The 17,426-nt window shown below is 43.1% G+C and overlaps 1 protein-coding gene across 3 annotated transcripts in view; it reads left to right on the plus strand.

Moving 5' to 3' along the window:
- Positions 1–13,194, plus strand: part of LOC106610969 (hypoxia-inducible factor 1-alpha) — a 60,402-nt gene extending 47,208 nt beyond the window's left edge. For all 3 annotated transcript variants that reach the window (XM_014210723.3, XM_082955675.1, XM_045723511.2), the window contains 11 exons: positions 3,322–3,406; positions 3,726–4,029; positions 4,330–4,436; positions 4,624–4,771; positions 4,940–5,226; positions 5,364–5,551; positions 5,683–5,805; positions 8,355–8,620; positions 8,730–8,832; positions 8,962–9,067; positions 12,090–13,194. In XM_014210723.3, the coding sequence (XP_014066198.3) occupies positions 3,322–3,406; positions 3,726–4,029; positions 4,330–4,436; positions 4,624–4,771; positions 4,940–5,226; positions 5,364–5,551; positions 5,683–5,805; positions 8,355–8,620; positions 8,730–8,832; positions 8,962–9,067; positions 12,090–12,253 (1,881 nt within the window). In that variant the 3' untranslated portion in view covers positions 12,254–13,194. The remainder of the gene's footprint in view (positions 1–3,321; positions 3,407–3,725; positions 4,030–4,329; positions 4,437–4,623; positions 4,772–4,939; positions 5,227–5,363; positions 5,552–5,682; positions 5,806–8,354; positions 8,621–8,729; positions 8,833–8,961; positions 9,068–12,089) is intronic.
- The last annotated feature ends 4,232 nt before the right edge of the window (positions 13,195–17,426 follow it).

Here is a 17,426-nt window from a genome sequence, read left to right on the forward strand (position 1 = left end):
TCAGGGACAAGATTGTAGACCTACACAAAGCTGGAATGGGCTACAGGACCATCGCCAAGCAGCTTGGTGATAAGGTGACAACATTTGGTACGATTATTCGCAAATGAAAGAAACACAAAAGAACTGTCAATCTCCCTCAGCCTGGGGCTCCATGCAAGATCTCACCTCGTGGAGTTGCAATGATCATGAGAACAGTGAGGAATCAGCCCAGAACTACACGGGAGGATCTTGTCAATGATCTCAAGGCAGCTGGGACCATAGTCACCAAGAAAACAATTGTTAACACACTACGCCGTGAAGGACTGAAATCCTGCAGCGCCCGCAAGGTCCCGCTGCTCAAGAAAGCACATATGCATGCCCGTCTGAAGTTTGCCTATGAACATCTGAATGACTCAGAGGACAACTGGGTGAAAGTGTTGTGGTCAGATGAGACCAAATTGGAGCTCTTTGGCATCACCTCAACTCGCCGTGTTTGGAGGAGGAGGAATGCTGCCTATGACCCCAAGAACACCATCCCCACCGTCAAACATGGAGTTGGAAACATTATGCTTTGGGGGTGTTTTTCTGCTAAGGGGACAGGACAACTTCACCGCATCAAAGGGACGATGGACGGGGCCATGTACCGTCAAATCTTTGGTGAGAACCTCCTTCCCTCAGCCAGGGCATTGAAAATGGGTCGTGGATAGGTATTCCAGCATGACAATGACCCACAACACACGGCTAAGTCAACAAAGGAGTGGCTCAAGAAGAAGCACATTAACCTCATACATCTAGACTTTCCGCTAGCGGAACACCTGCTCCAATATCCAATAATAGGCGTGGCGCGAATTACAAATTCCTCAAAAATCCAAAAACTTCAATTTTTCAAACATATGACTATTTTACACCTTTTTAAAGACAAGACTCTCCTTTATCTAACCACACTGTCCGATTTCAAAAAGGCTTTAGAGCGAAAACAAAACATTAGATTATGTCAGCAGAGTACCCAGCCAGAAATAATCAGACACCCATTTTTCAAGCTAGCATATAATGTCACAAAAAACAAAACCACAGCTAAATGCAGCACTAACCTTTGATCTTCATCAGATGACACGTCTAGGACATTATGTTATACAATACATGCATGTTTTGTTCAATCCAGTTCATATTTATATCAAAAACCAGCTTTTTACATTAGCATGTGACGTTCAGAACTAGCATTCCCACCGAACACTTCCGGTGAATTTACTAAATGACTCACGATAAACGTTCACAAAAAACATAAATTATTTTAAGAATTATAGATACAGAACTCCTTTATGCAATCGAGGTGTCCGATTTTAAAATAGCTTTTCGGTGAAAGCACATTTTGCAATATTCTGAGTAGATACCTCGCCATCACAGGCTAGCTATTTTGACACCCACCAAGTTTGACCCTCACCAAACTCAGATTTACTATAAGAAAAATTGGATTACCTTTGCTGTTCTTCGTCAGAATGCACTCCCGGGACTTCTACTTCAATAACAAATGTTGGTTTGGTTCCAAATAATCCATAGTTATATCCAAATAGCGGCGTTTTGTTCGTGCGTTCAAGACACTATCCGAAGGGTGACGAAGGGTTACGCGCCCAACGCGTTTCGTGATAAAAAAATTCTAAATATTCCATTACCGTACTTCGAAGCATGTCAACCGCTGTTTAAAATCAATTATATGCGATTTTTCTCGTAAAAAGCGATAATATTCCGACCGGGAAACCCTGTTTTTGTTCAAAGACGAAAAAATAAAAACATGGTGTCGCCTCGTGCACGCGCCTCAGTCTCATCGTTCTCAGATCGACCACTATCCAAATGCGCTACTGTTTTTCAGCCTGGGCCTGCAAAGGCATCATTCAGCGTTTTGCCGCCTTCTGAGAGCCTATGGGAGCCGTAGGAAGTGTCACGTTACAGCAGAGATCCTCAGTTTTCAATAAAGAGAAGAAGGCCAAGAAATGGTCAGAGAGGGCACTTCCTGTAAGGAATCTTCTCAGGTTTTGGCCTGCCAAATGAGTTCTGTTATACTCACAGACACCATTCAAACAGTTTTAGAAACTTTGGAGTGTTTTCTATCCAAAGCTATTAATTATATGCATATTCTAGTTTCTGGGCAGGAGTAATAATCAGATTAAATCGGGTACGTTTTTTATCCAGCCGTGAAAATACTGCCCCCTATCCATAACAGGTTAAGGTCCTGGAGTGGCCTAGCCAGTCTCCAAACCTTAATCCCATAGAAAATCTGTGAAGGGAGCTGAAGGTTCGAGTTGCCAAACGTCAGCCTCGAAACCTTAATGACTTGGAGAAGATCTGCAAAGAGGAGTGGGACAAAATCCCTCCTGAGATGTGTGCAAACCTGGTGGCCAACTACAAGAAACATCTGACCTCTGTGATTGCCAACAAGGGTTTTGCCACCAAGTACTAAGTCATGTTTTGCAGAGGGGTCAAATACTTATTTCCCTCATTAAAATGCAAATAGTTTTATAACATTTTTGACATGCGTTTTTCTGGATTTTTTTGTTGTTATTCTGTCTCTCACTGTTCAAATAAACCTACCATTAAAATTATAGACTGATCATTTCTTTGTCAGTGGGCAAACGTACAAAATCAGCAGGGGATCAAATTATTTTTTCCCTCACTGTAGCTACATATCTTACCCGTATACATGGATGGACGCTTCTCCCTCTCTGTCACGGATGCCATGGTTGCCTTAGTTTGAATATGTAATCCGGAGACAGGTGTTTTATACAACAGCCGTGTGTTTTCTTTTCGACTCTGTCTGCATATTTGCACTCAAACGTGTTGTTGTCATACTCGAATTCCACCGTGCATCCCACTAATTTCAAAACTCGATCCTTTAGAAAGTGGAGAACAACACCTTTGCAGTTCTACTACATGATTTCTTTCAAAAAAGTTGCGCCTTAGATAGGATTACCAACACGTACTGACCAGCTCATATTACAGACAGAAGCGTGTTACATGGCCCACCCATTATCTCAGCCAATATTGGCTAGTGGGAAGGTTCCTGTCTTTCTGTGGCATAACCAACTAGGCTCGTAACTTAACAATATCATTTGTATTTACAGATGGCATACAAGTTTGTTATTAAGGCACATGAAAGTTCACGTTCGAGAAGGCATTTCTGACAAAAAGCACATTTTGATTTAAAAAAAGTTTACGTTCAAATGGCTCTCCTGTGAAGTAGTAACGGACGACATATGCCTAGTTTCCTGAAATGAGTCACATTTGCTGTTCTTTCCTTGCCATGAATATGTTATTTCTAAACATCCTTCCTCTTCTGTCCATGTGCAGTTTGACCTGACAGGACTTAGCGTGTTTGAGTACACACACCCCTGTGACCACGAGGAGCTAAGGGAGATCCTGGTACACAGAACAGGTGAGACCCACCCCTGTGAAAACACACTCAAACTAAAGGTTCCTACTGAGAATAGACTCTGCTACACACAGCACTCTGGAATATCAGTGTAACAAGTAGTGTGGGGCTCAATTTAGCAGCTCCAAGCAAAAGTCGGAGCCTGTCAGAACTAGTTATCCTTTCCCACGCCCTGAGGTCAGGGTGATTAGTGGGCTACTGTCTTTTCCCTTGGTATTCACTCTGCTTCACTGGCACCGTTCCTTTTTTGCACATAACACTAAATGTAATTGTTTATTTCTTAACCTCAGTCTCACCTTCTCTCTCTCCTCTGCCTGTTCAGGGACCTCTAAAAAGTCCAAGGGACCAAACACAGAGCGTAGCTTCTTCCTGCGGATGAAATGTACCCTCACCAGCAGGGGGCGCACTGTCAATGTCAAATCAGCCACCTGGAAGGTTCTCCACTGCTCAGGCCATGTAGCCCCAGCTGAGCAGAACCCCTGTGGGCACAAGGAGCCGCCCGTGTCCTACCTGGTGCTGGTCTGTGACCCCATCCCCCACCCCTCCAACATCGAGGCGCCGTTGGACACCAAGACCTTCCTCAGCCGCCACACACTGGACATGAAGTTCACCTATTGTGACGAGAGGTGAAACTGAGACCTACCATTCCGCTGACTGCAGCAGCAGCATGAATAATTTAGTAGAAGAATACTGAATCTAACACGAAGCTTTACTCAATATAAGAATAGGGGCTATTGTTGTAAGAATATATGTTGCGTTAGATTTTTTTCCTTAAAGTTAAATGACTTGTATTCACACAAAGATGTGATTTATACTAATAGGTGGCTCCTGAATGTAGTGCCACAGAGCCACCTTGTGTCCAATAGGTTGAATGGCACTCCAGTAAGCAGCAGGATAAACCTGTCCCCTAACTCTGTGTTGTCCAGGATCACTGAGCTGATGGGCTATGATCCAGAGGACCTGTTAAATCGCTCTGTGTATGAGTACTACCATGCCTTGGACTCAGACCACCTCATTAAGACCCATCACAACTGTAAGCATCCCCACATAAATATGACAATGCAAAGGTATTCCCCGTTAAAGCAGACACGTAGTCTGGAAATGCCCAATGCTTGGCAATATACTTCAGTACGTAATATAATGTTGGAGTACTAGGTAGCTACTTGCAGTCTCTCTTTCCTCTTCTCTAACCCTTTTCTTTTTTCTTTGGCTCTCGCCAGTGTTTGTTAAGGGCCAGGTGAGCACAGGCCAGTACCGCATGCTGGCTAAGATAGGTGGCTTTGTGTGGGTGGAGACTCAGGCCACTGTTATCTACAACAACAAGAACTCCCAGCCCCAGTGTGTTGTCTCTGTCAACTTTGTGCTCAGGTACTGTCATGGTCTACATAGTGTGTTAGAGGATAGTTTGATCAGGGGTTTAAACTGTCTGGTGGACTGACTCCACTGGGTTCTGACTCAACCAATCAATCAGATTTTCCCTTTGTAAGGTGGAGTAAGACATGATATGTAACTGTTTTTGTCTCCCTCTTGCTCCAGTGGCATTGAGGAGAAGATGGTGCTGTCTCTGGAGCAGACTGAGGACATGAGGTCTGTAAAGAAGGAGCTGGTGGAGGAGGAAGAAGAGGACGAGGGCTCAGAGGCAGAGGTGTCCCCTGTGTTCCTGAAGGAGGAGAAGGTGGATGTGATTAAACTGTTCACCCAGGCAATGGAGCCCCTGCCGCTGGCCAGCCTGTACGACAGACTGAAGGAGGAACCAGAGGCCCTCAACCTTCTGGCCCCGGCCGTAGGAGACACCATCATCTCCCTGGACTTCAGCAACCCCGGTCAGTACCCTGCCCTGCCTGGAGCTTTGGGTGATAGTTACTTTTTAATGGAAGATTAACTTTATAATTAGTGATAAAGTCACGCTTTACTTTACTAACCCAAACTCATTCTGACCCCCTCTTTACTGTCCCTGCAGACTCTGACATCCTGCTGAAGGAGGTGCCTCTCTACAACGATGTGATGCTGCCCTCCACCAGTGACAAGCTGGCCCTGCCTCACTCTATGCAGCCCCCCAGTGAGCAGCCCCTGATCCCCAGTGCCTCAGTGGACACCAAGGCAGGTCCAGACTCCTTCAGCACCCCAGGCAGCCACAGCTCAACTGAGGTGAGCAGGGATACCACGTCCAGACGGACCGCTTTTAAAACTGCCAGTCAGGAACTCAATGCAAAGTTGCCATGTCAAAAATACTTCTGTTCACAAATACTAGTTTTTAACCAATGTAATGTCCTCTGCAGCCTGACATCGCACTGAACTTCTGTTTTCCAATGGACTCTGACATCAGTGCTGCGCTTAAACTGGACCTGGTAGAAAGACTGTTTGCCATCGACACAGAGCCCAAGACACCTTTCACCTCACAGGTACGGTACCTACAGTGCATTCAGAAAGTATTCAGACCCCTTGAAATTTCCCACATTTTGTTACGTTTGTCTTGTTCTAAAATGGATTAAATAAAATATTTTCCTCATCAATCTTCACATAATACCCCATAATGACAAAGTGAAAACAGGTTTTTAGACATTTTTGCAAATGTATTAAAAATTAAAAAAACACCCTTATTTACATACACTTAGGTTGGAGTCATGTGGTGGTTAATTTCTGTATTACCAAATGAGGAGAGAGACAAACTTCACACACCAGTCAGAGTTATACTTAAACTACATCTTTAATAATAAGAGCTTTGCAATAGCAATGACTTTCAACGATTCCCTATTTCTAATGAACCGTTGATAGTGACAGCACAATGGCTACTGAGATCTTTTATAGCAAAGATCCACCCCCCTAGTCGACATAACAAACCACAGATATTAGGCACAGTTCACAAAGGAAGACTTTATAATGAGAAAGGAGTATCCCGTAGCCAGATAGCATTCACTATAAATGATCGTTCAGTTTGGTCCCTAAGACGAGGTTCTAATCTCGTTCCTGGTACTTCATAGCACAAAAACACCAACTCATCCAATGGCATAACTCAATTGTCAACTCTAGATACTCCCATTTCAAGTAAAACCCCTTCTTGACCCCTCTCCTGGACAAGCTCACTGAGGGGAGTGAGCCTCTAGGTCATACACTATCCCAGGATAAGTGCAACATCAGAGGACATACAATGGTTCCATACACTGCCATACACCTCCCCCCAATGCCAAAGGAGGGAGTGACTTGCGCTCAGACATTGTGGAGACAAGTAATTGGTTCCCCATTAATCACGCCATCCCTTCACATGGTTTAAGAATAGGTAAAGACACATTCACATATGAAGACAATGTTCCATCCTGTCCTCTTCCCTTTCTGATATTCTGCATAGCACCATAGACATGTAAAAGACAAGCCTGACCTCTCCCCTCTCTGGGCCCCAAGTGACTGAGCCCCAGCTGAGGGAAGAAGTGCAACTGCCAACACCAGAGTCCAAAGGGATACATTCTAATAACAAGTATATCACATAAGCATATTATGCAGATAAGACATCTTAATTATCTATGTTACCCAACTAATCCTGATTAATCCGCCACAGTCATTAAAACTTGTTTTTCAACCACTCCACAAATTTCTTGGCAGATTATTTCACTTATAATTCACTGTATCACTATTCCAGTGAGTCAGAACTTTACATTCACTAAGTTGACTGTGCCTTTTAAACAGCTTGGAAAATTCCAGAAAATTATGTCATTGCTTTAGAAGCTTCTGATAGGCTAATTTACATCATTTGAGTCAATTGGAGGTGTACCTATGGATGTATTTCAAGGCCTACCTTCAAACTCAGTGCCTCTTTGCTTGACATCAGGGGAAAATGTAAAGAAATCAGCCGAGACCTCCACAAGTCTGGTTCATCCTTGGGAGCAATTTCCAAACGCCTGAAGGTACCACGTTCATCTGTACAAACAATAGTACGCAAGTATAAACACCATGGGACCACGCAGCCATCATACCGCTCAGGAAGGAGACGCGTTCTGTCTCTTAGAGATGAATGTACTTTGGTGCGAAAAGTGCAAATCAATCCCACAACAGCAAAGGACCTTGTGAAGATGTAGGAAGAAACAGGTACAAAAGTATCTATATCCACAGTAAAACAAGTCCTATATCGACATAACCTGAAAGGCCACTCAGCAAGGAAGAAGCCACTGCTCCAAAACCTCCATGAAAAAGCCAGACTACGCTTTGCAACTGCACATGGGGACAAAGGTAATACTTTTTGGTGAAATGTCCTCTGGTATGATGAAACAAAAATAGAGCTGTTTGGCCATAATGACCATCGTTATGTTTGGAGGAAAAAGTGGGAGCCGAAGAACACCATCCCAACCGTGAAGCACGGGGGTGGCAGCATCATGTTGTGGGGGTGCTTTGCTGCAAGAGGGGCTGGTGCACTTCACAAAATAGATGGCATCATCAGGCAGGAAAAGTATGTGGATATATTGAAGCAACATCTCAAGACATCAGTCAGGAAGTTAAAGCTTGGTCGCAAATGGGTCTTCCAAATGGACAATGACCCCAAGCATACTTCCAAAGTTGTGGCAAAATGGCTTAAGGACAACAGTCAAGGTATTGGAGTGGCCATCACAAAGCCCTGACCTCAATCCTATAGAAAATTTGTGGCCAGAACTGAAAAAGCGTGTGGTCACAAGAAAAATGTCACGAGCTTGGGTTACACACTATCAGTAGCTGGAGGAGGTAGTGAAAAATATAAGGAAGAGACTGGGGTGGCAGTGGGACGCGTCCATCTTGGTACAATGGTGAATCTAAATGAAACGAGAATCAACTGTTGTGTGGTTTAAATACTGTAGGCAGAGATGTAATTAATGTGATTCCAATCCACCACTTCCCTGAACTTGCGTGGATTCTAAACGTCTTTTAAAGGATATGACTTGATTCATGTAAAGTCTGATCTGACATATGTTTTTGTTTCCCCCTGTAGGGCATGGAGGACCTGGACCTGGAGATGTTGGCTCCATACATCCCCATGGATGATGACTTCCAGCTGCGCACCCTGTCCCCAGAGGAGCCCCTGTCATGTGGCCCAGCCCAACCTCTGGAGAGCTCTCCTCTGTGCTCTCCTCTGCACCTCACCCAGGATGTCCACAGCTACACTGATTCCCCCTTTAGTGCCCCAAGCAGCCGGACAGCTTCCCCAGCCCCAGAGCTGGCTGCTAGCCCTTGCCCTGCCTCCTTACTCACCATGAGGTAAGTCCCACCACATACACACACTCCTTCCAACTTACCCTTTCCTCAAAACTAAAGCATATCAGTGTTTTCTGACTGCTGACATGGAGTGTGACTCTCTGTGCTCTAGGGCGCCTCAGATGGACAGAGAGATCTATCTCAGGACACTGGCCACCCAGAACTCACAGCGCAAGAGAAAGTTGGCTCTGTATCAGGCTGTCGGAATAGTAAATGTGTGTAGGACCTTTAGAAATGTTTTTTATCACATTATACATATAAAAAAAAAAAACATTTAGCAGAGATATTCTGTTTGATAACATCTGGCATATTGAGGGCTAATTTGAATATGTTGTTTTTCTTAGGGGGCATTGCTCCAGGAACCTCCTGGGCCGGGTAAAAAGCTCAAGGTGTCTGAGCTGGGCAGCTCTGAGGCTCCCTCCAACAGGACCATACTGCTCCTACCTACAGGTAGTTAGTCCTGGAATACACAACAGCCAAGGCCTGACATTAAACTTATGTACAGTGCCTTTGGAAGGTATTCACACCCCTTGACTTTTTCCACATTTTGTTACGTTACAGCCTTAATCTAAAATGGATGAAATAAAATAAAAATACTCAGCAGTCTACACACAATACCCCATAATGACTTTGAGACTCGAAATTGAGCTCAGGTACATCCTGTTTCCATTGATCATCCTTGAGATGTTTCTACAACTTGATTGGAGTCCACCTGTTGTAAATTCAATTGATTTGACATGATTTGGAAAGGCACACACCTGTCTGTATAAGGTCTCTGTTGACAGTGCATGTCAGAGCAAAAACCATGACATGAGGTCGAAAGAATTGTCCGTCGAGCTCCAAGACAGGATTGTGTCGAGGCACAGATCTGGGGAAAGGTACCAAAACATTTCTGCAGCATTGAAATGCCTCAAGAACACAGTGGCCTCCATCATTCTTAAATGGAAGTAGTTTGGAACCAACAAGACTCTTTCTAGAGCTGGCTGCCCAGCCAAACTGAGCAATCTGGGCAGAAGGGCCTTGGTCAGGGAAGTGACCAAGAACCCGATGGTCACTCTGACAGAGCTCTAGAGTTCCTCTATGGAGATGGGAGAACCTTCCAGAAGGACAACCATCTCTGCAGCACTCTACCAATCAGGCCTTTATGGTAGTGTGGCCAGACGGGAGCCACTCTTCAGTAAAAGGCACATGACAGACTGCTTGGAATATGCCAAAAGGCACCTTAACCTCTATGGGCTAGGTGGGACGCTAGCGTGCCACCCGTGGTGCACTCCATCAACAGCAGGTGCATTTCAAGAGCGGCAAATTTGAATCCAAATAAATGTCAAAATTCAAATTTTTCAAACATACAACTATTTTACACCCTTTGAAAGATAAACATCTCCTTAATCTAACCACGTTTTACGATTTCAAAAAGGTTTTACGGCGAAAGCATAAATTTAGAGTATGTTAGGACAGTACATTTACAAGAGTTGTGTGTAATGTTTTGTCAATTCAAAGACAGGGTCACCAAAACCATAAAACCAGCTAAAATGATGCACTAACCTTTTACAATCTCCATCAGATGACACTCCTAGGACATTATGTTAGACAATGCATGCATTTTTAGTTCTATCAAGTTCATATTTATATCCAAAAACAGCGTTTTACTATGGCATTGATGTTGAGGAAATCGTTTCCCTCCAATAACCGGCAGTCAAGTCAGCACCACTAATTAAATAATTAAAATTAGAAAACATTGGTAAAATATTATATTGTCATTTAAAGAATTATAGATTTACATCTCTTGAACGCAATCAACTTGCCAGATTTAAAAATAACCTTACTGGGAAATCACACTTTGCAATAATCTGAGCACTGCGCCCAGAAAAATACGCGTTGCGATACAGACTAGACGTCATGTTGGGGAGATCTAAAATCGAAAATACTATGTAAATAATCCATTACCTTTGATTCTCTTCATCAGATGTCACTTCCAGGTATCACAGGTCCATAACGAATGTAGTTTTGTTCAAAAAAGCTCATCATTTATGTCCAAAAATATCCGTCTTGTTAGCCCATGATCTAAGCCAGCCGGACTTCTCGTCATGAACGAGGGGAAAAAATATATTTACGTTCGTTCAAACATGTCAAACGTTGTATAGCATAAATCATTAGGGCCTTTTTTAACCAGAACATGAATAATATTCAAGGTGGACGAATGCATACTCTTTTATAACGTATTGGAACGAGGGTACCCAACATGAACTCGCGCGCCAGGTGTCTAATGGGCCATCATCGTTCCATGGCTCTTGTTCGGTCAGATCTCCCTCCAGAAGACTCAAAACGCTTTGTAAAGGCTGGTGACATCTAGTGGAAGCAATAGGAAGTGCCAAAATATTCCTCAGCCCCTGTGTTTTTCAATGGGATAGGTTTAAAGGTAATACAACACATCAGGTATCCACTTCCTGTCAGAAAATGTCTCAGGGTTTTGCCTGCCAAATGAGTTCTGTTATACTCACAGACACCATTCAAACAGTTTTAGAAAATTTAGGGTGTTTTCGATCCATATGTAATAAGTATATGCATATTCTAGTTACTGGGTAGGAGTGGTAACCAGATTAAATCGGGTATGTTTTTTTATCCAGCCGTGTCAATACTGCCCCCTAGCCCTAACAGGTTAAAGACTCTGACCATGAGAAACAAGATTCTCTGGTCTGATGAAACCAAGATTGAGCTCTTTGGCCTGAATGCCAAGCATCACGTCTGGAGGAAACCTGGCACCATCCCTACGGTGAAGCATGGTGGTGGCAGCATCATGCTGTGGGGATGTTTTTCAGCGGCAGGGACTGGGAGACTAGTCAGGATCGAGAGAAAGATGAACAGAGCAAAGTACAGAGAGGTACTTTGACAAAAACCTGCTCCAGAGCGCTCAGGACCTCAGACTGGGGTGAAGGTTCACCTTCCAGCAGGACAAAGACCCTAAGCACACCGCCAAGACAACACAAGACTGGCTTCGGGGACAAGTCTCTGAATGTCCTTGAGTGGCCCGGCCAGAGCCCAGACTTGAACCCGATCGAACATCTCTGGAGAGACTTGAAAATAGCTGTGTAGCAACGGTCCCCATCCAAACTGACAGAGCTTGAGAGGATCTGACGAGAAGAATGGGAGAAACTCTGTAATCGCTGCCAAACGTGCTTCAACCAAGTACTGAGTAAAGGGTCTGAATACTTATGTAAATGTGATATTTCAATTAATTTTTTTATTAGCCCCAAAAAATATGTTTGAAATGTTTTTGCTTTGTCATTATGGGGTAGTGTGTGTGTATTGAGGGGAAAAAACGATTTAATCAATTTTAGAATAAGTCTGTTACCTAACAAAATGTGGGAAAAGTTAAGAGGTCTGAATACTTTCCGAAGGCACTGTATGTTTTACATATCATTTACATGAAACAATGACACTAGTGTCCCTTATATTCTCTTGTTTCTCTTAGACCTGGCAAGCTGCCTGCTTGGCATCTCCTCGGAGGGCAGCGGCTCGCCCTTTACCCTTCCACAGCTGACCCGGTATGACTGTGAGGTTAATGCCCCCGTGGTGGGTCGCCAGCACCTGCTGCAGGGTGAGGATCTGCTGTGTGCCCTGGACCAAGTCAACTGAGTTAACGCTTAGCCTGCCCCCCGCTGGACCAGACTAGACACTACAGCTTCTCACTCACTCCCTGTCCCCACCCACTGCCACTTTATTTGTCTCTGTGTGAGTTTGATATTATACTTTGGCTGCGGCCGTCTGCATCCACCAAGTGATCTCTGCAGCGTTTCACCTTGATGAACGTCATACAGAGTTGGTGTAAGGGATGTGGTAGTGTTTGCAGGTAGAGGCACGTAATTGTTTATTTCTCGGGAGTCTGACAGCACACGTATGGCACCTCCATGAATGGCTCTGTTGTTTGGTCTCCATGGAAACCGGCGGCGCTACTGCCAGCAGTGTATTGTAAGCTTTAATCGCACAATTTATATTTGAAAAAAAATGTACGATTACCAGCAATATATATATATTACGGCTTTTTAAAGTCGTTTTAATGGAATTTCAACCATTTTATTGAACTTTTTCCTCTGTATTCTTATGTCGTGTACAACAATAGTATATGGTCCAGAAGGCTGAGTTCATTGTTTCATTGGATGTTATATCCCCATTACTGGTTACCAGTATTTTAGGCATAAGTGTGTGTTTGTTACTGTGCATTGACCAGGGGAACTTTCCGAGATGTCTTAAAGCCTTGTCATGAGTAATAAAATACACGTGGAAAGGTATAATTGGAACTAAATACAGTGTTTGTTTTTAACAATGGAGGATTCGCCACTCAGTTTGATCATGTATTTCATATTTTTAGTCGAGACTCAAACACTTAATTTAGAATTTAGTGATGTGCATCATATGATCATCATTTTTACCAGTATAATTATCTCATCATTAGGAGCAAGCAAGTGTTATGCTTGCATACCTGTTTTCTCAGTTTTTGTCTGTTTTATGGCATTGGTCCACATACTGTAGTGCTGTCATGCTTCCTGTTGCTGTGTAAAATAAACTGAAAAAAATAATCATTGCCTTGTTTAAAATATATATATATTCTGTGTCATGTCATGGAATATTGTGGTATCAATATAAACATGAATTCTTCACTCCAACAGAAGAATCCTGCAGTCAAATTATAATTAGATAACAAGGACAAAACTCTATTTGATTGGTACATACACAAATTTTGACACACTCCCTTCCATACAGTGCATTCGGAAAGTATTCAGACGCCTTGTCTATTTCCAAATTTTGTTACGTTACAGCCTTATTCTAAAATTGATTCAATCGTTTTTTCCCCCTCAATCTACACACAATACCGCCATAATGACAAAGCAAAAACAGCATATTAGACATTCTTGCAAAAGTATTACAAATAAAAAAACTATCACATTTACCTAAGTATACATACCCTTTACTCAGTACTTTGTTGAAGCTCCTTTGGCAGCGATTACAGGATCGAGTCTTCTTGGGTATGACGCTACAATGTTGGCACACCTGTATTTGAGAAATTTCTCCCATTCTTCTCTCCAGATCCTCTCAAGCTCTGTCAGGTTGAATGGGGAGCGTCACTGCACAGCTATTTTCAAGTCTCTCCAGAGATGTTCGATCGGTTTCTAGTCCATGCTCTTGCTGGGCCACTCCAAGGATATTGAGACTTGTCCCCGAAGCCACTCCTGCATTGTATTGGCTGTGTGCTTAGGGTCGTTGTCCTGTTGGAAGGTGAACCTTCGCCCCAGTCTGAGGTCATGAGCGCTCTGGAGCAAGTTTTCCTCAAGGGTGTCTCTGTACTTTGCTCCGTTCATCTTTCTCTCGATCCTGACTAGTCTCCCAGTCCCTGCCGCTGAAAAATAACCCCACAGCGTGATGCTGCCACCACCATGCTTCACCGTAGGGATGGTGCTAGGTTTCCTCCAGATGTGACGCTCATAGATTGACCAAAGAGTTCAATCTCGGTTTCGTCAGACAAGATAATCTTATTTCTCATGGTCTGAGAGTCCTGTAGGTTGCCTTTATAGGCAATCTCCAAGCCGGCTGTCATGTGCCTTTTACTGAAGAGTGGCTTCCGTCTGGCCACTCTACAATAAAGGCCTGATAGGTGTGTGCGCTGCAGAGATGGTTCTCCTCATGAAAGGGTCTCCTATCTCCACAGAGGAACTCTGGAGCTCTGTCAGAATGACCATCAGGTTCTTGGTCTCCTCCCTGACCAAGGCCCTTCTCCCCCGATTGCTCAGTTTGGCTGGGCGGCCAGCTCTAGGAAGAGCCTTGGAGTTTCTGAACTTCTTCCATTTAAGAATGACGGAGGCCACTGTGTTCTTGTGGATCTTCAATGCTGCTGAAATGTTTTGGTACCCTTCCCAAGATCTCTGCCTCGACACAATCCTGTCTTGGAGCTCTGCGGACAATTCCTTAAACTTCATGGCTTGTTTTTTGCTCTGATATGCACTGTCAACTGTGGGACCTTATATAGACAGATGTGTGCCTTTCCAAATCATGTCAAATCAATGGAATTTACGACAGGTGGACTCCAAGTTTCAGAAACATCTCAAGGATCATCAATGGAAACAGGATGCACCTGAGCTCAATTTCGAGTCTCATAGCAAAAGGTCTGAATACTTATGTAAATAAGGTATTTGTTTTTTATTTTGAATACATTTATCAAAATTTCTAAAAACCAGTTTTTGCTTTGTCATTATGGGGTATTGTGTGTAGATTGAAGAGAAAAAACGAATACATTTTGGAATAAGGCTGTAACGTAACAAAATGTGGAAAAATTCAAGGGGGCTGAATACTTTCTGAATGCACTATGTACAGTGGGGGGAAAAGTATTTGATCCCCTGCTGATTTTGTACGTTTGCCCACTGACAAAAAAAGGATCAGTCTATAATTTTAATGGTAGGTTTATTTGAACAGTGAGACAGAATAACAACAAAAATATCCAGAAAAACGCATGTCAGAAATGTTATAAATTGATTTGCATTTTAATGAGGGAAATAAGTATTTCACCCCCTCTCAATCAGAAAGATTTCTGGCTCCCAGGTGTCTTTTATACAGGTAACGAGCTGAGATTAGGAGCACACTCTTAAAGGGAGTGCTCCTAACCGCAGCTTGTTACCTGTAAAAAAGACACCTGTCCACAGAGGCAATCAATCAATCAGATTCCAAACTCTCTACCATGGCCAAGACCAAAGATCTCTCCAAGGATGTCAGGGACAAGATTGTAGACCTACATAAGGCCATCGCCTTGTGAGCTACAAGACCATCGCCAAGCAGCTTGGTGAGAACATTTGGTGCGATTATTCGCAAATGGAAGAAACACAAAAGAACTGTCAATATCCCTTGGCCTGGGGCTCCATGCAAGATCTCACCTTGTGGAGTTGCAATGATCATGAGAACGGTGAGGAATCAGCTCAGAACTACACGGGAGGATCTTGTCAATGATCTCAAGGCAGCTGGGACCATAGTCACCAAGAAAACAATTGGTAACACACTACGCCGTGAAGGACTGAAATCCTGCAGCGCCCGCAAGGTCCCCCTGCTCAAGAATACATATACATGCCCGTCTGAAGTTTGCCAATGAACATCTGAATGACTCAGAGGACAACTGGTGAAAGTGTTGTGGTCAGATGAGACCAAAATGGAGCTCTTTGACATGAACTCAACTTGCCATGTTTGGAGGAGGAGGAATGCTGCCTATGACCCCAAGAACACCATCTCCACCGTGGTGGAAACATGCTTTGGGGGTGTTTTTCTGCTAAGGGGACAGGACAACTTCACCGCATCAAAGGGACGATGGACGGGGCCATGTACCGTCAAATCTTGGGTTGAAAATGGGTCGTGGATGGGTATTCCAGCATGACAATGACCCAAAACACATGGCCAAGGCAACAAAGGAGTGGCTCAAGAAGAAGCACATTAAGGTCCTGGAGTGGCCTAGCCAGTCTCCAGACCTTAATCCCATAGAAAATCTGTGGAGGGAGCTGAAGGTTCGAGTTGCCAAACGTCAGCCTCGAAACCTTAATGACTTGGAGAAGATCTGCAAAGAGGAGTGGGACAAAATCCCTCCTGAGATGTGTGCAAACCTGGTGGCCAACTACAACAAAAAGTCTGACCTCTGTGAAGTCATGTTTTGCAGAGAATACTTATTTCTCTCATTAAAATGCAAATCATTTTATAACATTTTTTGACATGCGTTTTTTCTGTATTTTTTTGTTGTAATTCTGTCTCTCACTGTTCAAATAAACCTACTATTCAAATTATAGACTGATCATTTCTTTGTAAGTGGGCAAACGTACAAAATCAGCAGGGGATCAAATACTTTTTTCCCCCACTGTATTTGGACATTGAGGCAAAATTGTTACATTTGGCTGTACTCCAGCATTTTGGAGTTCAGATCAAGTGTTTCGTAGGAGGGGACAATACACAATGTCACCTTTTATTTGAGGGTATTTTCATACCTATCTGTTTTACTGTTTAGAAACTAAGTCATTTATGTATCTAGTACCCCCATTTGAAGGTGTTATAAGTATTTGGACAAATGTACTTATAGTGTGTTAAAGTAGTCAAAAGTTTTTAGTATTTGGTCCCATATTCTTAGCACACAATGACTACATCAAGTTTACACACTCATTGGATGTGTTTGCAGTTTGTTTTGGAGGTTTTTTGCCCAATTGTAACTGTATGATGACAGGTAATTTTCCTTCTAAGTGAGTAGATAAAATGTAAATGAACACCTCTAAATTAATCCCGATAATGCCTCTATTTAGAAAAATCATGAATGAATCTTGAGTATTAAGGAGTGAGACAAAACAAGCATTTTATTTGGGGGGGGTATGATCTTTGTGCCTCTAACCTTTCATCGTTATTTATGATTCATTCATGATTATCCATAATCATGTTAGGATCCACATGAATATAGAAGTGTTTTTTTAATTATAAGTTTTTTATTTCACCTTTATTTAACCAGGTAGGCTAGTTGAGAACAAGTTCTCATTTACAACAGCGACCTGGCCAAGATAAAGCAAAGCAGTGCGACACAAACAACAACACAGAGTTACACATGGAATAAACAAGCGTACAGTCAATAACACAATAGAAAAAAGAAAGTCTATATACAGTGTGTGCAAATGGCGAGAGGAGGTAAGGCAATAAATAGGCTGTAGTAGCGAGGTAATTACAATTTAGCAGATTAACACTGGAGTGATAAATGAGCAGATGATGTGCAAGTAGAGATACTGGTGTGCAAAAGAGCAGAAAA

The sequence above is a fragment of the Salmo salar genome, chromosome 09 (genome assembly GCF_965601325.2).
Source record: "Salmo salar chromosome 09, fSalSal1, whole genome shotgun sequence".
Lineage (NCBI taxonomy): Eukaryota > Metazoa > Chordata > Actinopteri > Salmoniformes > Salmonidae > Salmo > Salmo salar.